Genomic DNA, 24,367 nt, shown 5'->3' with positions numbered 1-24,367 from the left:
AAATTAGGGGCCCTCTTTTTTTTTACATCTGAAGCAACATGGATGCAGAGATCAAAATTCGCCTGGGTAGCCAAAAAATAACTCTTACCTTTAAATAGAACGTGTAGTCACCTCAGCAGAATGTAAAACAAAGTCTGTTGAATCTCAGAGCAATGGGATTACAAATACAAAGTCTCAGGGAGCTTAGACCTTGAAAAATGCAGTGTGAAAACGGGCACCTCCCGGCTCTGTGATTCTTTGTGAATCATTAAAAGTTATTTTCAGCACTAACACGTTCAAGAAAAGAAAACGAAACATTGTGTCCTGACAGAAGTAGCGGTAGGTTAAGAGATCAGTCTTTGATCAAAGAGGCCAGGCTTTTATCGTATTTCTTTTTCACCTGTAGAAAAAATGACTGGGCGCACACTGTCCGAATATAAAGGGCACACTGTCCGAATATAAAGGTAGCATGATATTTACTGTCTTTTTGCTAAACTATGTCAATGCAACAAGAAATGCAGACTGTAACCGAGCAAACCCTATCGACGTCTTCCATAAGCTCCTGGTCGTATTGCAACACGGCATACACCAGGGCCGGATTTAGCCCTGGTGGCACTTTGTGCGACAGTTTCTTTTTACACCCTCCCTCCTCATGACCACCTCCTCGGATTCCCTCACTACCACCCTGCAAATGTGCCCCTCATCTCTCCATAGCCCCCTTCACATACATTCGTTTTAAAGCACATGTAAAGGCTGGCTTTAGCAATCCACTCAGCTGTCCACATAAAATATAGTTCTGTTCTTTGCAGCAGGCATATTAACCGTCTCTGCTACGTTATGGCGAGTCTAAGCTGCCACGAGACAAAAATCCCGTCTCTCTCCCTAGCAGGAACCTCAAGAGGTATCTTGACGTTTGAATTATTTCTTTAAGGCAGGACGCACAAGGAACTTTTCAGCAGGTGCTTTTAAATCCCAAGTTTCTTAAAACACTGGTAAACATAGCGCCCTCTGAGGTCAGCACCCCCCAATCCAGGTCAGCACCAGGTGCGGTCGCACCGCTCGCACCGCCCTAAAGCCGGCCCTGCCATACACTACTGTTTTTTTAGCAATTGGAATTTTACCTCTTTTGGTAACGTATTTTCTTTAAGCTGTGAGGTAAATATGATTTGTATCTGAGCACAATTCTGTGCAGAATAGTATGCAGGCACAATGAACTAAAGCCTCTGTTGAAATGGCGTGTATTTAAATGTGCGTTCACATTTTCGTATACCCGGTGTGTTTCAACCTTCTGAGGTCGTTAAATCGAGCATTATTTACTTGAGGAATTATAACACAGCTGTTCTCAGTGACAGGAAACTGCTTATGCTGCAAAGGCCAGCTAGACAAAAATAGATTATGCGGTAATTGCCTTTTAGCATATGTCATGTTCCTTGACCAAAAAATGAAACTCCCTCCGAATTTAAGGCAATATACACGGCATGCCAACCACTGGTTGTGCAGCAAAAGTGGCTGATAGTACCTATAGCCTCCATTTTAACCAGAGGAATTAAAGCATCCATGTGGTGAAACCAATAGATATTTTGGAAATACTTCAGAGAAATAGTCAACGTTTTCTTAATCGTACCTAACAATGCCACTAAAATGTAGGAACTGTGTCCGTAAATTGATCTACAGACTGGGAATAAGGTAGATGAAGTAGTTTACTGCTATAATTCTTACAAACTATATCTAAGGCACTGGCAGAAGAAAAATAATAAATACATAAATAAATAAATAACCAAATACATACATTAATGCACCCATATTTTTCAAAGCCAGTCATTCTTATCAGGGATAAACAACACGGGAACAGGCAGGCGATTAAGTAACTCGTGGAGGTATATGAAGGGTACACGTGAGAGAGAGGCACATGTAGAAAATAGCTACTCCTGTATTGGCCATGATTTCTAATGTCACTGGCAATAGAGAGTTGTAATGTACACCATTACAACCTATTCCTTTCTCTCAACACCAATAACACCAGACAATATGGCACACCGGAGAGATGCACGTGTGCCCAGCGGAATGCTCTCTTCACTTCATTCAAACAATAACCAATAATTATACAAGTAGTACTTTAAACATTAGAAGGGAATGGTGACCTTGAACAGAAAGTTCTCATTCTCTAAATATCAGTTTTTGTAATTTAGCGAAATACACTGTACCCCAAAACCTGCAGGTACATTGTCATATAAATCTACTTATCCTAAAAGACACTAAGTTAAAGAAAACATGATTCACTGCTGTGCTTTGGAAATTTCAGTTTCTCTCAGTTAAGAGTTTCATACAAGTGTACATCATTAGATAGTGTGGGTTATTAATGGACACATACAGCTATGTGGAATGAAAATGCGCTGGTTGGCCACATGTGGCCATCACTCTGCTCTCAAGGTATTATGTGCCCCATAGTTTTCAATCCTCACAGGTTCTGGATTTGATACCAGTGGGGCAGGTGAGTCTGATACAAGTGAGGGATGGAGAAAGATTTCAGGTTGAACAGTAAAAGCATAAGAGAGTATACACTTCCCTTAAAATACAGTAAGACATTTAAAGTGCACCAATTAGAGAGAAAGAGAGTCAGAGAGGAAACTTCAAAAATATACCTTTATTGCATAATTAATAAAAATCATTGCAGTCAGCAATGTACATGAATGTGTTATCAATTAAAATAGAAAAGCCAAAAACGACCTACTGGGGTTTCTAATTCACATAGAGTTCAAACAATGATACCAAGATAAGTTATTGGAAACCCACTTAAATAAGGTTGTGTGTTCATCACAGGGGTAATAACATGAACTGTCCCCTCCAACTCCATGCTGTCCTTAAAGTTCTGCATCTAGGCTGAGCGTGAAAGTAGCACAAACAAAGTTGCTTAGTCATGAGCTGAATAGCACCATCAGCTTACACAGTTATTGGTTCATGCTTTAAAAGGTGTTCTGCTTTTAATATGAATTTTGCCAGGCATGCCATGTGCTGTGGTGTCAGCCCTTGAAACAAAATAGTATAGCTTGTCAGCAGGATCTAATGCCATTGGAGATAAACATGTTTTGGAGGTACAGCTTCCACCAGGGTAACAGTGCAGGGCATATGCATAGAAGGTGTAAGAAGTCTTCCTGATGGTATGCACATAGCCTCCATTTCCCGTTATGTGAGGGTTTGAGCCATTTTGGAACTGCATCCAGTGAGGGCAGTAGACCAAACATGGCGTGCACCACCTTTGTTTTTAGAGATTTATTTAGTATTTCTCCCAAGTATGGCTGCGCTGTTAGTGCTGTGTATGTGTTAATAGTCATCCATGAATGGGATCGTAGCCTGAACTTGTCTTTGTCCTTGCTCCACGATAGCTATTTGATTTGCTTTTGTATTGGTTTCTTAAATGATTTATGCAGTAAGGTCTTTTGCCACAGCTCTTATGCCTGTAGTTGCTTGATTGCCAAGACAATTTTATCAGACCATGAATTTGAGTCATCTGGCGTGTTCAGGCCTGTTTCCTCTCAGATAAGTGCATTTAGTGTGTTTGGGGGCACCTGTCTTAGTAGAGAGACATATTTGAGTATAGCTCCATTCTGTACCAAGGCTTGGTCTTGTAGCCCAAATTCCAATCTGATTTGTGCCGGTGAAGAATTGTATGGCAGGCGGAAAACTTTACTCTGGGCAATATCCAAGAAATCATTAAACTTGCCAGGATACATTTCCAGACCATATACCAGGGAGGACAGGAACTTTGCCTTCATGACGGTGAGGAGTGGACTCCAGTTTGGACTTTGCAGATTCGTACATAGATTTTGAACAGCTGTGAGTAGTGATGCTACTCTGGCTTTCAAGGTGTTTATATGCAAGCGGTGAGACCAATGCTCCTACAACCAGACCCCCAGATATGTGTAGCTACTACTTCTCCCCACTAGCTGGTTTCCACAGAGCCACTGCTTTTTCTTAATTACACGCTTGCCAAAGATGACTACCTTTGTTTCCTCCAGGTTTAACAGTAGCATGTTGGTCTTACAATACTGATCTAGGGTATTTATTAATTATTGGAGCCCCATGCCTGAAAGATTCAACAGGACGATGCTGTTTGCGTATAGTAGTGCTGTTAGGAGTTGGTGGCCCAATTTGCGGATATGGGAACTGGAAGAGTTCAAATGTGTGTACAGATCTGCCAGATATAAATTGAATAACATCAGGGCTAGTACGCAGCCTTGCTTAATGCCTCTTTCTATTGGGATTTTAGCAGACACTCTTCCATTGCTGCCAACTTTTACCCTAGCCCAGTTGTCAGAATATAAAAGCAGATTTGGTGGAATATTGCGATCTACTAACTTCTTCCACAGTCCATGCCGCTCCATAGAATCAAAAGCTTTAGGTAGGTTCCACAAAGCAGGTGTACAAGGCCATTTTCATTTTTGCATATTTTTCCGCCAGCATTGCTAGTCCTATCAGGTTGTCAAAGGTGCTTGATGAGGGATGGAGGCCTGTTTGGTTCAGACGAATTAGATTGAGTTTGGTCACCCAGTCTTTCAATTCAGCCAACAGGCAGTCCGTGAATATTTTTGCATCAGTGTCGAGCAGAGAGATCAAACGATAGCTGTCTGAGTTCCCATAGAGGCCTTTCTTGTAGATTGCATGGAGAATTGTCCCTTTCCAGGAATCAGAGATATTATTTTCTGTGACACAGGCAGTGAACAAATTGCTAAGTTGGTTAGACCAAAATTCCGGATTGTGTTTTAAGACCCCAAGAGGGACTCCATTTGGACCTGGGGCCTCGTTAGTTCTGCAATGTCTAAGGTGTCATTCGATCTTTTGTACTTCAAAGGATAGGGGATTCGGCTCGTAGTTTGATCTAGAATTGTGTTCTGCCACTACTTGACAGCTGTATAGTTTGGAGATATACTAGGTTCACTTCACCTCTGGCACGGTGTTACTTAGGGTCCCTGCAGCCCCACACTCAAGTTGATTGACAATGGACCACAGGGGCAACTGTTCTTATGTTTGCACGCCTCAACGACTTTGATCCATTCCTGGTCTCGGTGTGCCTGCTCTGCTTCCCGGACTGCCCTCTTGTATATCTTTCTTAGTTCCTGGAAGGCACCAAGTTGGCTGGCGTCCATGTGTTGTTTCTGTAGGGCTCTTGCTACTTTGTTGAGCTGCTGACTTCTTTGCTTTAGGACTTGTATGAACCATTGACTTTTTGTTCTTTGGAGGACCAACCCTGTGTTATTGTTTGGGAGCTAGCTGGTTTGTTAGTGATGTTAATGTTGCTTCCCATTTGATGATTGTGTCCACCTGGACCCCTAGATTGGGTAATAAGCTAGTTTTCAATGACTCATATTTCCACAAACAAAAGTTTGACCATCTTTTACCTTGTAGATGGCTTCCTGGATGCTGGGACCCTATATTATGTACCTGTGCCATATAATGGTTGTTGTTCGTTATTTTCATAACTTAAGGAAAATGGTCCCTTCAGAGAGGAAACTTCAGTTACCCAGTGGAGACTCATTATTGCTCTTATATGTATTCCAGTTATTGGTGAAACATTGAGAGGGGAGTACCTTTTCCTCTGAGTAAATTGCAACATGATTAATTTTTATGTCTAGAATGTAGCTACTCTAACTCTACAAATACTTTTTAATGACGCTCTGTAATATCAATTACATATTCACCAAGCCAAGCTGGAGTAACTGAGCCTTAGAAGAGCATTGGTGTAAAGTACTGCTCTTCTATGAGCACTGAGCTCTTGTGATAGTATGAGTTAGGTGCATGATGGTGTTCCTGTTACCAGATTGTTACTACACAAAAATATTTTATCTAAAATACAATCAAACTTTGATTTGTTACCTAGATTACACAGATTCTGTGGTCACGCTCTTTTAGTACTGGGCAGGTTAGTCTCAATTAAGGCTCACATAATAAAAAGGTTAATCAAATGTCTACCTCTATTCATTGTGGCTCTGTTTCACCACAGTTGAGGAATAGATGAGGCCCCTGGTTGAGCTTTGTCTTTTATTTTTGAAGGGTCCAATACTTTAAAATTCTAGGGGGATATTTACCAGTTCCCTTGAGGTTTCAGGCGAGATAGTAGCACAGCCTTAAAATGTAACAATTATGTCACTGCCTCAAAACTCACACAACACACATACAGACACACACACACATACACACAGACTGTGGGTTTTCAAATTGTGTACCTGTAGGCAGCCTAATGGAAAGGCATTCAAACCCATTGCATCCCTTAGATCAGAAAAAAAACGAGGAAGGAAGAACACATTGCTCAAATGAAAGATGAATGTCTTTAGCATCAATGACATGATTTTTGCCAAGACGCATCTGGTTTCCTTTCTGCACCAAGTCAGTGTTTAATGTTTTTGAAGTGACAGTGTGGTGACAGTAGTATTTCAGTAACTGAAGATTCAAGAGAGAAAAAGCATTTGCATAAAAAAATAATATCTAGATGTATTCCTGCTCATGGTCAGTTCATTCAGAGTGGCACTCCTAGATTTTTGCCTATATGCTTTTCCAGTGTTAATCAATGGGAAAGGTAAGGAAGCCTCCAAATTACAGTTCTCTCTATGCTTGGTAGGAAAGTGGATCAAAATAAGACTGATTTCTGAGGGTCTGCTGTCAGCTTAGATGAGTCATATTAAGGTCAGATGGATGATTTTAATTTATGAGTAATAAACTCTGTTTTTTCATTTGAGTTTTTTGAGAACGTGGTCCAAGAAGCTAAGCCTATATAGCTGTTTTGCAGTCAGATATGAATTAGTCAAAGCCTCAGTGAACTAGACACATAGAGAAAGATAAATTTTAGCCAGTGGAAGGTGCCACCCAGGGCCAAAGTTCACTGCAATATCCTCTGATGCAAGTTGAACCTGCATTCTGTTGATACTTCTGTACATTCAACGTGTTGAACCACAAATCTTCAGCTCAGAAAGACAGTGGTCCACATGTGGCTATGGCAAAATGGTCTGACCAGATAAAAGCACCAACCAAGGACAAAGCTGGAGGTGTTGCACATTTGAAGGGGCACTTTTCAAAATCAGCTTCGAAAGGCAGTTTTGCAAAAAGAGATCTTACAGAAGGCTTAATGCAGCAGTGTACCTCTGACTAGAAGGTACCTTTGGTTCCAAGACCTTCACAGCTCAATGGCACCTGGGGTTCCAGGAGTCAGCATCTCAGAATCGAGACCATTCTCGAAGAACAATATCCAAATGTTCATGTAGATCTGCTGAAGGAGCTTTCAATCTTGCAGATCTTAGAAGCATATCTTGGGACCAGAGAGTTAAGTCAAAGGCAATGATCTATCTTTAGATCTTCCTTTGAAACAGAGGAGGAGTTTTTAGCAGATATCGATCCCATCATTCTTCTTGGCTCCAGACGTTTTTCAAAGTACCAATGTGTAAAATATTTAGTTTTATAAGGTATTTCTATGTTTCCCATTTGTAGTCCAGTCTTTCAAAATTGCCCCACAAACAGCAACCGTCAGCCTTACACCACAAAGTGTTATTTTTCGAGCTATGTGAGAGTGGCATTGAGAAACAAAATACCTCTAAGAATATTTTACAGTATAAAACAGCATTCAAGAGTTCTTGTTAGTCTTTCCTGTATTCCAGCTCCTCTTCTTGCCAATCGGTTTAGTACAACCAACTTCAAAGTCATTCAAGAGTCTATGGTAACATTACAGTGAAAATAGAAGAGTAGCCAGAAATTCAAGCATTGAATCCCATGGTAATAGATCTGGTGGTCACTAACAAGCCATTTACACTTTCTGATGAGAGGTGTCTGTTGGATTGTTGGAATTCTTTGAACTAGGACCATATGTATGAGGAATTGGATCTGATCTGCTGTGCAATGTTGAGTTGACCTAACCTTTTTATTGTTTGTCATAGTCACAGTTGAGCCATGGTGGCATGTACTATTACTGCTGCCTTACAATGGGCTACCTATTCATATATTTAACTAATCCCTGTCTGCCACGTGTCCCCCCGACACAATGTCATGACAGACCAACAGTAGCAGGGCGTGCACAGGAAATAAAACCATAGGTTATTTTAGCAGAGGATATGGGCCTGAGGCTTGTTGAGCAGGCATATAATCAGAGCACATACAAATAACCTCCAGGAAAATGAAAAAAAAAACAGGGCAAACACATTACAAAGATGGAAATCTTCACTTTGTACACAAGTTAGGGATCCATAATACGTGTTCTCCTAATCGATTAACACATTCATATCTCTGGCTCCATTCATTATGGCTCCCTTTGAGGGCTGGCAACTTTTCAATTAGCCAGCTGCAAGCTGTTGGAAGAGAGTGGACCCTGTACAGCATGACTCATTCATGTATAAGAGCATTAAGAAGAAACCGCAATTTTGGGAAATTCACCTTTGTGTACACAATACCAATTGAGTTTTCAGTCTTCTGCTAGGGCCAAATATTTCCAGTAAGCTCATTTTAAATAAATAATTGGCTTAAATTAGTACAACACGTTAGTTGTAATGCATGACCCTCAAAAACACAATATTTGTTCAAATAGTCTAATCATGATGAAGGCAACCTGATTACAAATACAAAAACATTTGCAAATGGCTTAATGGAAAGCCTCATGTTAAATCCATCCAGGTCTTAAATTGAATACATTGTCCCAGTTCTGCAGAATGTGAGAAATGTTTTGAAAATATGGCCTACGGATATCCTAAATCACAAAAATGATTGGTTCAATGGAGTAGAAAAATAAGTCGTATAATCCAGGTTTTAAACCGTGCAGTCAGAACTGCTTTTATCTGGTTTCCCAAATGATCAAATAAAGTGGCTGCAGCCGAGTGAAAACTTGTAGAAAAGCTTTATGCTTTGCTAAGAGTCCGTATTTTGTACTTATTTCTGTCCATTAAACTTGAATGGGATTAAGCTTTTCTTATCTGTTTCTTTTCAGCTGCCACCTGACTTCCAAGAAAGAGTAAGCCATCACATGGAAAAGCATGGATGCAGCCTCAATGTCCCTCTATGCCATACATCATACGCGGACAGCATTCCGACATGCGTCATTGCCAAGGTGTTGGAGAAACCAGATCCCACTAGTTTGACTTCTCATCTATCAAGCGTGTCGATGAGAGATCTTAGTTACGGGCACGGTAATCAGGAACATGATGAGAAGCTTGGCCAAAGACAGCAATTCAAGTCTGACATCTACTGCAGTGATACTGCCCTGTACTGCCCCGAAGAACGGAGAAGGGAAAGGCGGCAAAGTTTTGACGTGCAAGTTAAAGATGAAGGCTTCTTAAGGTCACAGAACTCTACAGACAGCACTGCAGAAGAAGATGGGTTTCATTCCAGTTTCTCACATGAAGCATTCAATGAATATGTCACTTCTTTGCAAACTTCCAGTTCCTACTCCAGCTTCAGTGTAACTTCAGAAGAAAAAGAGAACAACCAAGCCAGCACTCTCACAGCTTCTCAGCAAGCAATATATTTGGGTAGCAGGGATGACATTTTTGAAAGAAAGTCAACAACAGGTTATGAACATTCAGCAAGTCCTAGATTTGTGAAGTCAAAGTCTATGCAACACATGGAACATGAACATGAAAACCAAACTACTCCTAGCTTTGTTCGTGCCTCTTCCTACGTGGATGAACCATTCCATTTCTCTGGGATCAGTTCACCACAGGCACTAGGTTCTCAAATCATCTGCAGTGACAGCCGGAGTGTTCATCTTTCAGAGGACGACCTGCCTACCCAGTGGAGGCAGCTGAGCGTAGATGATGTTGGTGCCTATGCCTTCAGGAATGCCGGCAGACTATCACCATGCAGTTTCTCAGAGCAGTATTTTGGGAATAGCCCTGTGAAGCAGTTAGAAAGTAGGATGAGCCCAATGTATGTGAGCTATAAGCAAGACAGCTTCTCCGAAGGGGAGGAGGGCATCCAAAACCGAATAGTTGACTCCTGTTTCTTGAGAACAGACTCTGGATTGAACATTGACATCACTGCCAGTTGCAAGCAAGAGATGCTGTCCTCCTTTAAAGGAAAAGAATCCAGAGAACAGAAGGGCGAAAGGCTTCCAATCCAGATGTGTGGCAAAAGCACAGATAGTTCTAGCCCGGGTTTGAAAAGGGAGTACGTGGACGTGAGTCCAAATAGTTCTGCCGAGTCCTTAAATCAGGATCCTTTGGAGACCTCTGAAGTGCACCAGTCTTCCATGGAGCAAGGACCTCACCCATCTTACCACAACAAATCTCACCAGTTCCAAAGGACTGGAAGTATCGGCCTAACCCGAAAGGACAGCCTTACTAAGGCCCAGTTGTACGGCACGCTTCTAAATTAGAAATCTGCAATATGAAATTTAAGGCCACACTTGCATTGAATATTCAGTTTCTTACACAATAAAAACTGCATCACTTATCAACAGGTTGGAGCTTGCTACAATTCTGTTGTAAGGTTACATTTTACACTGTTGACCTCGTCCGCATTGGATGTACGACTGCCCTATTTTGTAAACCTCGAAATATTTTTATAAATTAAAAAGTACTCGAGAGACCAAGAGAATTTGTGATGTTAGAAACTTAAAACAAAGTATTTTCCATTCTGAGGGAAGAAAAGAAAGTCTTATTTTTTCCGTACGAGGCCATTTGTTCCGAAAAGACCGAGGCAAAAGAGTAACTCATGTTTCACCTACACCCGATTTGAATGTGACAGGTGAACTAAAATAGAAATATTTTGAAATATAAACAATAGTTGCCTAGGTTATTTCTTACTGGTGTATGTGAGAGGACCCTATGTATGCACAACAAGATGGAGAATAGCGGGATTTCTTTGTGTTTCTGATTTCCTACCGTATGCCCCCTCATATATTACCTCATGAGTACTTGAGGGTTTCTGGTACATTTGTTTTCTATTTAATTGCATTTATATTGTCAAAAATGCATGACGTGTCAAATTAGCGTGTTGTATTTTGCATTATAAACGACACAACCTGATTTTTTTTTGATTTTTTAAAATAAAAACATGTTTTTAAGAATATATTATTTACCAAAAGACATGGAGGACGGATTGCAAGACAGTGTTCTGAACTCTGCTGTTGCCTATGGATTTAACAAGGTCCTTTCCTTGCAGGAAATACATTATAAAATGCTTCACGTGGTCTCCACTTGCTTCCTCGCATCAGGTTGGAGACGGCCTATGTCACTTCCGATGGATTTTGGACAAGGGATTATTTCTTTAAAGAATGGATAGCTGCATGAAGAGAAGGTGTAAATTAGCAAAGACAGTATTCCATTTGTAAAACATTTCAGTGGAAAAAAACAACCTTAAGGAATAGCCAAAAATGATTTGTACTGTAGTATACTGTGCCACTGTGTGTTAGGTTCACCAATGAGTTTGTTGGTACACCAGGTGGAATAGCTAACACGCGGCGAATACCACGGTGTGCGCATTATTCTGTTTCTGGGGAGGACAGGAAGGAAAGGAGGCTTTTCAATCCTATTATTGTTGTTTTTTTATTCTATAATTTTTAACTGTAAACTTAAACTAGGTTTTGGACAACTGTGACTAGTGATTTTTCGAATATTTTGTAATTTTCAAGGTTGAAAGTTCAGCAGACAATAAAGAAGTGACTGAATTCTTGCTAGTTGTTATTTTGCACGTTCTGCATGCTCTTTTTCAGCCCTTTGATAGTGACAATAAAGTTTGTGTTCTATTTTATTGTATTACATTTTCCGTGTGTATTTATTGCTGCTGTTTCTGGCGCATGAGAGATGCCAATTAGGAGCGCAGGATAAGGGGTGATTAGTATGCCCACAGATCACTTTGACCACAAGTCGCAGCAAAGCACAGTGTAGCTAGCAAATACGTTTGGTGCTAGTTTTAACCATGCGCACACCTAACAACTAGATCATGGACTAACATAACAAATGATTTCACAATAGGTCACTGAAGCCCCCCAAAAGTTTAGAATTATTTAAATGTATTATTATTATTATTATCATTATTATTATTTGTTGTCTTGCCCTTCTACTATTCATCTCTATTTTTCTCCGTCATCCTTGAAGAGAAAGATATTTTATATTGCCCCTAATCTCTCTTGCTCTCCTTCTCTATCTCTATCCTATTCCCCCTTTTAGGGTCGAGCCTGCGTTGCATGCACTCGCGCATGCGTATCGCAGCGAGACACTTTAGGGTTTAGAAAAGGGCTCGGAGCCCTGTCGACATCACGTCAATGTTTTTCATTGGTTAGTGGACTTGCCTATTAAAATCAGCTTGCTTTCATTAGTCGAAGGCATGCATATGTCATGCCTTTTCCGGTGGCTAGCCCTCCTCAAGTGCATCGACCAAGTACAGAAAACATGCGAGGCTCGCTGTTTTCTGTCTGGCTCGAGGACCACTTTTTCTCTAATTTACTAGCGCGATTTAGCTTGGCAGAAGTCGAGCGCTTTACATAGTTAAATGCACTTTTTCGGCTTACGTACATAAATGCACTTTTGCCGATAGGTGAAAAGTCGGGTTAGGAGTTTACAACGCTATCAGCTCTAACATGAGCAAACGCGAGACCCCTTGCATTGCAAATGCTTGTTCTAGGTTGCAGCCTATGTCTGTTTGCTAAAGACATCTTGGGGTCTTCTAGAAAGATGACCTAGGAATGTATTCCGCTCATTGATTAGCATTGGCTTTGTGGTTTGTAACTCGCACTTTCTGGCTTTCCATTTGCTGACTTTAATTATTTTAGGTTCTCCAGGTTCAGTTCTTCCTTCTCATTGCCTAAACCGTGTTTTTCGCGAATTGGCTTTCTATTAACAGGCCTTTAAATCTTGTAATTATCTTGTCACATTTGATGTGCATTCCTAAACCGATTTCAAATGTCAGGTGCTGTCTTCCAAGGGAGCTTGTTTCCTTTCCTTTTTCTGACTTCAAAGTGGGAGGATTTATGTGACAATCTTGCTGGATACTGGGGGTGGCAAGAGTTTTTTTCTAGCACACAACAACATTTAAATGAACTGTATATGTATTTCAGAATATATCAGAATTATGAATGCACAAATGAAGCACTTTTTTGTTATTTCTGAAGTGTGTTGGAAATAAATACTTTAATATGATCAAAACAAATCATTAAAGTAGGTGATGTAATTTCCACACATTTTCGTATGTGCACTTATAGTTTTATTAGTAAAACTGTGCTTGTACAAATGTAATGGTCATTTCAATTGAAAATGTGTTGTCTGTAATGACAGTGTGCTACCACACCATGAATACTCCACTCTACACCACTCCACTCTACTCTGCACCACTCCACACCACTGCACTATACTCTGCACAACTCCACTGTGCACCATTCCACACGATTGCACTCTGCACCACTCCACTGTACATCACTGAGCTCCATGCCACTTCACAGTTCACCTATCTACTCTACCCTGTACCACTCTACTCTATGCTACTTCACTTTTTGCCACTCTATACCACTGCACTCTTTGCCATTGCTCTACAACAGTTGAGTCTAGGCCACACTAATCTACTCTGCACAACTCCACTCAATGCCACTGTTCTCTACGCCACTTTGCAGCACTGTACTTTACACCACTACACTCTATGCCAATACATTCTATGCAAATGCACTTTACTCTGTAACACTCAACTCTATAACTCTATGCCCCTGCACTCTAAGCCATTCCACTGCATGTCACTCCAATCTACTCTGCAGCACTTCACTCTATGCTATCACACTCTATGGGACTCCACGCAACTGCACTATACCCTGCACCACTCAACTCTAAACCACTTCACTCTACTCTGAAACAATCTACTCTATGCCATTGCATTCTATGCCACGCTACTCCACTCTGCGCCATTCCATGTGTGCCACTGCACTCTACACAACTCCACTCTTAACCACTCACTCTACGCCAATGCACTCTACACAACTGCATTGTTATTGCACTCTATGCCACTGCACTTTACTCTGCATCACTGTACTCTATGACACTGCTCTCTACGCAACTCTGCTCCATGGTTACCCACTGCACTCTGACACCCTACTTTTTAACACTGCTGTCTCCACCACTGACCTCTACGCCACTCTACTTTGCTCCACTCTATGCCAGTGCACTCTATGGCACTATACTCGACTCTTCACCACTCTATGCTACTCTGCTCTGCACCACTCTACCCCACTGCACTCTATACTACTTGACTCTACTCTGCCCTCTATGCCACTGTACTCCATGCCACTCAACTGTACTCTGCGCCACTGCGCTCTGCATCACTCAAATCTATGCCACTCCACTTAGCACCACTTTACGCCACCTTACTCTATGCCACTCTACTCTGCACCACTCTACTCTGCACCACTCCACTCTGTGTCACTCTACTATGCACCACTCTGATCTACACTACTGCATTCTACGATGCTGCATTGAACACCGCTGAAGTCAATGCCACTGCACTCTATGTCACTATACTCTGGACACTCTGTTGCAGTGCACTCCACACCAGTCCACTCTACTCTATGCAACTCCAATGTATGTCCCTCTACATGACTCCACACTATGTAACTTCAGTACACAACACTCTCTGCCACTCCACTCTACAACACTCTACTCCAGTCTTCGTTATTCCACTCTACCACGCTCCACACCACTCTCCTCTATGCCACTAACCTTTGCCCATGCGGAACAGTAGCCACACTGGTGTACAACATTGCTAAAACACATTTGCAAAGCCAGTAGCTTTTGTATAGGCGAGACCTGTTGGCTTTGCCAGTGCTTGATCTATTTTGTACATTCCATGTAGTGAAGTGGATTGAAAATATTGGTATTTGGAGTTGTCCCTGTGAGGTGAGACTGAGAACATTGCAAGACACTGCAAGACAATAATACATAATATTTTAGTGAATTACTTATCTTCATATCTTGTGGATGGGGTACTGCACAGGCGGTATTATTATTATTGTTATTATTTTTATTATTTTTATTATTATTATTATTATTATTATCATTATTTTTATTGTTAGTAGTAGTATTAGTGTTAGTAGTAGTATTAGTATTGCTATTGTTTTTATTAATTATGAAGATAATTACATTTAAAGTAGCTTGTATTTATGTAGTGCTTCCAACTGCACCTATTTAAACAATAGTTATTGTTATCCAGTTTAATCATACTCAATGTACTAAGCTTGAAAGCATGGCAGTCCGAGTTGGCCTTGTACAGATTGGAGTTAGTAAAGTGATCTCTAGGTCATCACATATTTCAAATGTTAGCGTTCATCTTACAGAGCCACTCTTTATCACTGACAATCAGTGTTGACTTAAGCAGAAACTGACAGGGTCGCTATGTATGTTATTTTTAGTTTGTGGAAAGCTCTACATACCATCTTTTATTTACCTCAGAGCATTTGAAGTTCATAGACAGGGATGGAAAATAGTAGAATTGCTCATACGTGGGTGATATTTTCTAACCATCCACTTCATCTGCTCTGAGAAGGTGGAAAAAATATCTGTGTGAGTCCTGTGCGGACCAGAGGAGGTTTGGTGCATGGTGGGCAGTGTCTGGATAGTGAAAAAGCTGTGGCATTTCCGGGGGAAGACTTATCGACCCTCCTCACCCCTGGTAATATTAAAGTCCTTCACCACAGTGCACCTTCCTTACACTGCCACTAGTTAAGTTGGTCATCGGAGTGAAACGACTCAAGTTAATTCTGTGCAAAACACTTTCTTCATCCAGTCGTTGCTAGAATAACAAGCAGACACAGACAGACCCAATCATGAGGACTACATTTTCTTGTTAAAAAAGATATCTTGGACTGATCCTCACTCAAAAATAAATAAAAAAATGTCTTGCTCACAGTAACTGGCAGTGGTCTTGTTGGCGAGGAACAAGGGAAATTGGGATACGCTTGGAATGACTGCAGTATTGAGGTGCATAAGAAGCCACCTCCAGATATTTTTACACTCTCTAGCCTGTCACCCTACAAGCAACTGACTTGGAAACTTTAGTGATAGTGCGGGAAGCTAATCAAAAGATGTATTTACCGTTTAATCAGTTTTTATAAATAAACACAAACAGGGAATCAGAATAGACTATGGCGGAGGAGCGTCGCCACCCCTTGAGCAGAAGCAACTGCAGGCCTTTGACAATAAAACAATAATAAACCGTGTTTATTATTGTTTTATTGTTAAAGGGAAAGAGCCTTGGGGGATGACAGGGACAAAAGGGGAGTGCAGATGGATGTTTAGCGGCCATCTCGAGCTGGCCAAAAACACATGCGCACTGTGCTCTCTTCAACTTGGCACTGTGTTGCTGGGCCGGAAAGAGTAGGCACAGGATCCCAGTTTGCCTGGGAGTGCCCAGCCAGGGCGCTCAAGCCAATCTTAACGCTGCTTTCATGCAGCATTAGGATTGGCCGCAGAGCGTGCTGTGAGCCTGTGCCTCCAGTGACCTGGAAAGAGAGACGGTGCAGTGAGGTGGCAAGGCAGGTACGTTTTTTTTTAAATTCAATGTTTATTTTGTCCCCCTGCCACGCGATGCCCCACCCCTTCACCACACAGAGAGCCGTGACTGAATAGATTTCACCTATTCTTCAAGTACCAATAAGTAAGATACAAAAAAACAGGAATGTTATTTATATGACAGGTACATATTTGGTAGCGGTGCCAGAAAATCTGCTCCTCATTGTTACATAACAATGTGTCAATAATGGCAGAGTGTATGCTCAGTTGAGCCTCAAAATGGGAATACATGTGTGCCTTATTCATCTAGGTCAGTGGTGGTGGGGATACTTGTTTTAACAGAGAATTCTGACTAATTACATGGTTGAATTGGGTGGGCAGTTATTTATTGCCTCCATTTTATTTAGCTTTGGTGTCTGTAGTGGAAAACAAGGGGCAGATGTACAAGCTCCTTGTGCCACACTAGCTTCATTTTTTTTCACGCTAATGTGGCATTAAGGAGACAATTTCCCCTGCCATATTTACAAAGTGGCGCAATGCATGCATTGCTCCACTTTGTAAACCCTTGAGCCACATTATGCCTGTACCTCTGCATGCAAGGGGGCTTTCCCACACAGGAAGGCCAAAAAAAAGGTGCTGTGAAATTTACTAGATTTCACTGTGCCATTTTTGCCATAATTTTTAACACCTGCTGAGGAAATACATTTAAGTGTAGATTTATGCACTGAAACGTGTATTTTGCTTTCCATTGGTGTTAGTGTGAATGGATTAAAGATAACATTGCACACTATAAACATTTGAGTGGAGATTACCACCAGTCTTTAAAATGGATTTAACGTTTAAACAAATGATAAACTTGATGTTACATGCCACCCTTCCAATAGCTTCTGTGAAAAACTAGTAGACATTATAGGGAATTTAAAACTCTTAATAAGTTGAATGAAACTGTAAAGTTATGTTGTTATTCGATTGAGAACTTACAGATAACATAGAATGATGGAGGACTGGCACACAATAAAGCAACTTCCTGGAACAACTCCGACCTAACCCTGCAGGGCTTACAGAGGACAGGAGTCTGTTTAAATACCTCTCTATTTCCATAGTATAAGAAGTTGGGTTGTTGGTTGACTGAGGTGTGAGCCCTGGTCAAGCAGCAACCACAATCCTTGTCAAACCAACCCTAAATTCACCTATGCTCAACTCTATGGTAGCTTGGCACTCAGCAGTAAGGCTTAACTTAGAGGCAATGTCTAAAGTATTTGTGCAACCAGTCAAACAGTAATAAACTGAAAACACCCCACAAAATGATCCCACATCAAGTTAGAAAGATAAAACTGATTTTAATACACAAAACAAGGCCAAAACAACGAAAATACAACCAGAACAACCGGATATATGTATTTTAAAATATTTTAGTAAAAAATAATGCCAAAAAGCACAAGGCGCCACCTGTGGAAATCTGGTCACACCAGACTAGGACATATTCACAATTTCAGGCCAACAATGATGGAGCGTGGGCTGGCTACAGGTACCCATTTAGGCCCACTGAACAAAGCACCTTAAATCCTAGTTTGCAGAACATTGCGAGGATCTGCATTGAAGATGCATCGTGCAGACTAAGCAATGTGTCTGTCCTGAGATGCATGCTTGTTTTCCCCACGCGACCGGCACGGCGCCACATAGCGCGTGGCAAGGCTTATCATGGCCCCCTCAGCCACCTGTTCTTCATATTATTGATCCATTTGGAGATCAACAACAATCCGTATATTGGAACTCCTCTCTTATTTGTATTTCCCATATCTCTGCATTACTGAAGCCTTGACAAAGTCTAGGAGACGAAACACGTCGGCTGTTTGCTGTTTGGACTTGTGTATGATGTGGTCGTTGACTCAACACTGACCATTTTTCTTCATCTGTAATAAATATCCAGTGTCACCTGTTCGTTGGACTTCCATTTCTTGCTTGAATCAATACTTGGATCCACTACACGGAGTTTTACTTTGGTTGTGCCCTGGCCTTTTGTTCACATTGTACAGGCAACCACTCAATGTCTCTAGTGTGTGGTCCTTTGACACCTGAGGTGGCAGGTGTATGGCTAGCCTGGCATCCACTACTGCCTGCTGCTTCAAAAGACTACTATTGATGGACATTTGATGAAACCTGTGTTGATGTGCGAGCGCCTGTGGCATTTTCCACCGTTTTGCTCTTATAGTCTGTCCTGAGATGCGGCGAGGCTGCAATGCAAAGGCCTATATCGTTGTCGAGGATCCTGTTGATGGGGCTTGCAATGAGAAGTCCGGAGTTGAGGATGTGGCACATAGTTAGGGTGATATGTTGACTCCCAAGAGCTGTGAGGGTGCAATGCAGAGTCCTTCGTCGTTGTCGAGACTGCCATCGATGAGAAGTGCAAGGACCCATGCTGAGGATGCATCAGAAGTGGCGGTTTGGATGCACTGTGATAGCCAACCGGGCCTTTGTGATGGTCCTATCCCCACAGCGTATAGGCATCAGTTCTCCTCGGGGTTGCGCTGCACAGCAGAGCAAATCTGTCAGCTCCACTGGATGCACAGAGGCTGGTGGACCACGTTAGGCCCACTTCCAAGGTCCAGGTCTGGGGTAGCACAACTTGGCAGGGTAGTCTCACAGATAGCAGAGTCCAGGTGCAAGGTAGTTGGAAGTCTGTAGTGTCCCTGAGGCTTCAGAACAGGAGGCCAGCTAAATAGTCCTTGAATTCACCCTTGGTTATGAGTTCAGGGGATGCCGGTCCAATCCTTCTCACCTGGACAACACGGCAGAATGCAGCAGGTCAGTACAGCAGGGCAGCAGCCTTGCATAGTTGCAGGCCTTCTAGCACCACAGCAGTCCTTCTTCCATGCAGAGAATCCACACGTCCCGAAGTGTACTGAAGTGGTGGTGTCTGAGGTCCAATATTTATACCCAGTTGTACCTTTGAAGTGGGTCAAAACTTTTCACGGAATGCCTTTGAAAAGCACAGGTGTCCTACCTTCCTAGTCCTGGGACCAGAATAACTACAGGGAGAGGACAAAGACTATTCAAGTGTGTATAGGCCGGGCCCAGCTCCACCCTCCTATCCTGCCAGTAATGGCCTGTCCAATCACACCTAAGCTACCCATTATTTGTGGCTGTCTAGGAGGAATGCACAAAGCCCAGCTGTCACTCACACGAAGTCACATGACACAGAGACAGGCTGCAGGCACGAGATGGCTAGAAATAAAGATAATACCAACTTTCTGAAAATGGCATTTTCATATTTGTAATTTAAGATCTGATCATAAGTTAGGATTTTAAAATGTGATTCCAGAGACACAAAACACAAGGGAGTTATCTGTTCCAATTACACTGTTAAAATGTAATAAGGCAATTCCAATGTTATCCTATGGGAGAGGTAGGCCTTGCAGTAGTGAAAAGTAAATTTGAGTTATTCACTACTAGGACATGTGAAACTGAAAAGTGCATGCCCAGCTTTTTAAATACACTGCACCCTGCCCTTTGTTCCTATCTTAGGGGTGAGTTATATGTATTATAGATGAAGGTTTGTGTCTTGCTAAGGTTTATTTTGCGAGGTAGAATGGCAGCTTAAAACTTCTCACACACACAGGCTGCAATGGCAAGGCCTGAGACATGTTTAAAGTGCTACTTAGGTGGGTTGCACAATCAGTACTTCAAGCCCACTTGTAGCATTAATTGTACAGGTCTTGGGCACAGGTTGTGGCACTTAGTGAGGGTTTTACAAGTAAGTTAAATATGCCAATTGGGTACAAGCCAATACAACTTGTTTTAAGGAGAGAGCACAAGCACTTTAGTACTAGTTAGCAGTGGTGAAATGTGCAGAGTCTTAAGGTCAGCAAAAATGAAGTCAGGAAAAACATGATGTATGAAGGCTAAAATTTAGGGGAAAACCGCACCAAGAATGCCAGGTCTAATACATATTGACAAGCCCGCTTCTGAGGAGAAATTATGTAAGGAAAATAATGCATCAAGGAGAAGACAGAATATGAGTCAGAGACAGAGCAAGAAAGAGGAGGATGAAAGAGAACTGAAGTAAGGAGAACCAAAGAAGTAAAATAAAGAAGGGGTATAAAATAAAAGTAGATATAAAGCAGAAAAGAGCAGGTGATAATAGGTGAGGCACAGAAGGGAAAGAAAGAATCAGAGCAGAGGTGGATGGATTGTTAAAAGAAAGGTACTAGAAGAAGGAGAAGGATTAGACAGGCAAGTAGTGTAAGAAGAAAGATGATGGTTTGGAGATAAGTGAAAATGATGAGCGGAGAGGAAGGTTCCTATTCTCACAGTTGTATGCTTCCAGAACTACTGCCTTGCTACACTGACAAATTTTGTAACCTCAATCAAAGTTCAGAATGTATCCTCTTCACTGCAACCCTGCCTGTACTATTGACAACCACACAATATTGGTAGTTTAACATACTCCAATTTTAGACTTTCATTTTTGTGCCCAATCTTTTAAGGTGTGCTAGACCAATTGACTCAATTTAATTCAACCAACAGATGATTCTCAGGTTGCAAAACTTTGTGCAAATTGGCCAAACTGCGTATGACCAATAGCTATTTCTAGAGAGGTAACAACATATCAATGAATACAACTTCTGTCATTCCTGTTTACTTGGCCTGGGCACCAAGGAACTCCTTACAGAATGTATTTTAAGGTGTACCTGTTGTGCTTAACAAACCAAGGGCCTGATTTATAGTTTGGCGGACATGGTATCCCCTCTCAGACTCGTACCCTGTCCACCAGTGTCAGTTATAGACTAGTGGATCTTACGTTTTCTGTTGATGGAGCCCCGTTGGCTCTGTCAATGGAAAACCTCCTACGACAGCCCAATAAATTAAGGGCCATCAGAGGAAGAATATTAGAACACTCGTCCTATTTAGGGTGGATGGTGTAATGCCTTTATACCCTCTCCATAACACCAGAAAAAATCCTGGCAGTGAAGGACAGGAACAAACAATATTGAACAACCTGGCCGAAAACTCTAAAAGTGTGACTCCCGCTTTGGAATTTTTTTTCAGAAAAACACAAACTCTAAAAGGTTTGATGAACGGCCATAAAAAACTGATGGTGTCCATCTACCAAACTTAATGTACTCTTAATGGAACTCCTGTGATACTGATTTGATTAAATGTACAGGGATTACCACTGAGCTGCCTGTTATTTCTAAATATGGCGAACACTATTCCACTAGGATGACAGAGATGATGTCTTTCACCATCATGATGGACGGAATACCATTTGTCAAATCCTAAATCAGGCTTCAACTGTTATGTTATTAGAATTTGTAGAGTGTGACTTATCACTCGAAGTTATCCAGGCACTCTAGCAGGTGTGTAGGTTGTTTGCTGGGGGTTAGTCGTAAAGCCAGGTCTTCACCCTCTTGTGGAATTCGAGAAGCAAGCAGAAGGCCCTGATGTGTGGAGGGAGGATGTTCCACATTTTGGGTGCAATATACAAGAAGGGTAGGCCTCCCAATCTGTTTTTGCAGATAGAGGGTGTGTGTGCAAAGGCGAGTGAGGCTGAGCGTAGTGGTCTGGTGTATCGGGGGAAGTGTAGGCAGCAGTCGAGGTAGGCTGGTCCTATGTGGTGCAGTGCCTTGTATGCATGCATGAGGAGTTTGAATTGGTGGCATTTGTGTATCGGCAGCTAGTGGAGTTCTCTGAGGTGAGGCATTACATATTTGAACTGTGGGAGATCCAGGGTGAGTATAGCTGCTGCATTCTGGATATTCTGAAGTTTCTGGAGGAGGTGGTTCGAGATTCTGGTATAGATTGCATTGCTGTAGTCTAGTCTGCTGGTGACTAGGGGCTTGATTGACCATACGCCTGGGGCTGTTGGGGATCCATATGAAGATTTTTCTGAGGATGAGTAGTATGAGGAAGCAGATGGCGCTAACTGCATTCACTTGTGATGCCATGTTTAGTATGCCGTCTTTGATGATTCCTACATTTTTGGTGTGGTTCATGGGTAAAGGTGTTGGCCCAAGCTTTAATGGCAACCAGGTAGAGTCTCAGGGGAGTTCTTGTTCCCGAAGGTTAGTACTTCTGTCTTGTCGAGTTGAGTTTCCGGCAGTTGGTTTTCATCCATTCAACTAAGCGGATCATGCATTTGGTGAAGTTAGATGTGGCTGTGGAGTACTTATCGGACATTGAGAGGATGAACTGGGTGTCATCGGCATAGAAATGATGGAGATGCCAAGGGATCTGATGATGTTGGCAAGTGGTGACATGTAAATGTTGAACAGGGTGTGGCTAGGGGATGATCCTTGAGGGACTCCTTAGATCACGTCCTTGGGTTCTGGTATGTAAGATGGGTGTCTGATTTCTGTGTTCCTCCTGTGAGGAAGGAGCATATCCATTTGAAAACTGGAACTTGGATGCCTTTAACATGTAATCTTTCTGTGAGGCTGGAGTGTGACATGGTCTCAAATGCAGAGTAGTGGTCCAGCATTATGAGGGCAGTTGTTACTCCCCGGTCTAGTAAGGTGCAGATCTCATCTGTGGCAGTGATGAGTGCTGTCTCCATACTGTGGTTGCTTTGAAACCTGGATTGGGTGTGGTCGAGAAGACTGTGAAGTTCCAGATAGCTGGTGAGTTGATGGTTGTTTGCCTCCCTATTAATTTTGGTGGGTAAGGTATGGGGGGGCAGACATTGGTCATCTCTTTGGGGTTTTTTGAGGAGGACTGCGCCTGCAGGTAGTGGAAACGATGGAGGATTTTATGATGTAAGCAAAAAATTTGCTGATCAGAGGCCCTCCAGGGTTGCAGATATGATGTGGAAAGGGGTCTATGGGAGCCACGGGGGGACAGTTTTCATGATAGAGGTGTGTCCTCCTCAGTGAGTGTCCTTGGGTTGGTTAGGTGCATGTCTACATTGGAGGTGGGTAGGTTGCTGATGATGCCCTTGGGGTTCAATTGTTTTCTGAAGTTATTTTAGATCTTTTCAATCTTGCTGTGGTAGATATTGGAGAGGTTGTCGCACAGTTCCTTGGGGGCGGTGATGAGGCTGGCTGAGGCTTCTGGGGTAGTGAACCCCTTGATGCTAGCAAAGATCACTTTGCCTTTATTGGAGCTACCTTCGATCCAGTCAGTGGGGTATCTTCTTTTGATGTCTCTCAGAAGGTTGTGGTTGTTTCTCAGTGTGGCCTTGTAGGTTGATCTGGCATCAGCGTTGTGGTTGGCTCTAAATTTCCTTTCCAGCTGTTTGGAGCTCTTTTGTGTTTCAGAAGGCTTGTTTGTTGGTTCTGCAGTGTTTAAGGGTCTTGTGGTACAAGGGTATCTGTGAAGGTAGAGATCCATTGGTTGAAATTGTTGATATCCTCAACTAGAATTGGGTTGATTTGTGGTATTGGGTTGATTTGTTTTGAGTATGATGTACAGGTCAGCTTTTGTTATTCTGTTCTAGTTTCAACTGGGTAGGCTGATGGGAGCTTTGACTTGTGGCGTGGTGATTTTGAACTGAACAATTAAGTGATCAGTCCTTGAGAGTGATGAGATGGAGTGGTAGCTAATGCTGTTATCGGAGATGAATATTGCATATAGAGTGTGTTCTGCTCTGTGTGTGGAATCTGTGATGAGCTGGGAAAGTCCCATGTTGTGCAGGCTCTTGAGGAGGTTGGTGAAGTGGTGATCAGAGGATTTCCAAGCTGAAGTTAAAATCACGAGAAGTGGGAAGTTTTTGGAGTTGATGGCGAGGAAAGTGATGAAGTTAGTGATGAGGTTGCTGAAATTGCTTCATGCTCCGGGATGTCTCTATGATAGGGATGCCTTCAGGGAGTTGTTGTTGGTTTATAGGTTGAGGTGCATATGCTCCATGAACGGGGTGTCCCGGTCTATGGAAGCAGTGCACCTGAGGGTGTCTATGATAAGGTTGTGAGTTCTGTGAAGGCAGTCTTGGTGTT

The 24,367-nt window shown here is 42.1% G+C and overlaps 1 protein-coding gene across 4 annotated transcripts in view; it reads left to right on the top strand.

The window, feature by feature from the left end:
• The window catches only part of BEGAIN (brain enriched guanylate kinase associated), a 1,046,953-nt gene extending 1,033,823 nt beyond the window's left edge, over positions 1–13,130 (top strand). For 2 of the 4 annotated variants that reach the window (XM_069208337.1, XM_069208339.1), the window contains one exon: positions 8,939–11,704. In XM_069208337.1, the coding sequence (XP_069064438.1) occupies positions 8,939–10,324 (1,386 nt within the window). In that variant the 3' untranslated portion in view covers positions 10,325–11,704. Of the gene's footprint in view, positions 1–8,938 lie in introns of all 4 variants that reach the window. The other 2 variants (XM_069208336.1, XM_069208338.1) reach the window with 2 other exon arrangements.
• The last annotated feature ends 11,237 nt before the right edge of the window (positions 13,131–24,367 follow it).

This window comes from Pleurodeles waltl, chromosome 9 (assembly GCF_031143425.1).
Source record: "Pleurodeles waltl isolate 20211129_DDA chromosome 9, aPleWal1.hap1.20221129, whole genome shotgun sequence".
Lineage (NCBI taxonomy): Eukaryota > Metazoa > Chordata > Amphibia > Caudata > Salamandridae > Pleurodeles > Pleurodeles waltl.
Note: the sequence above shows the minus strand (reverse complement) of the source record. Positions and strands in the feature narration are given on the sequence as shown.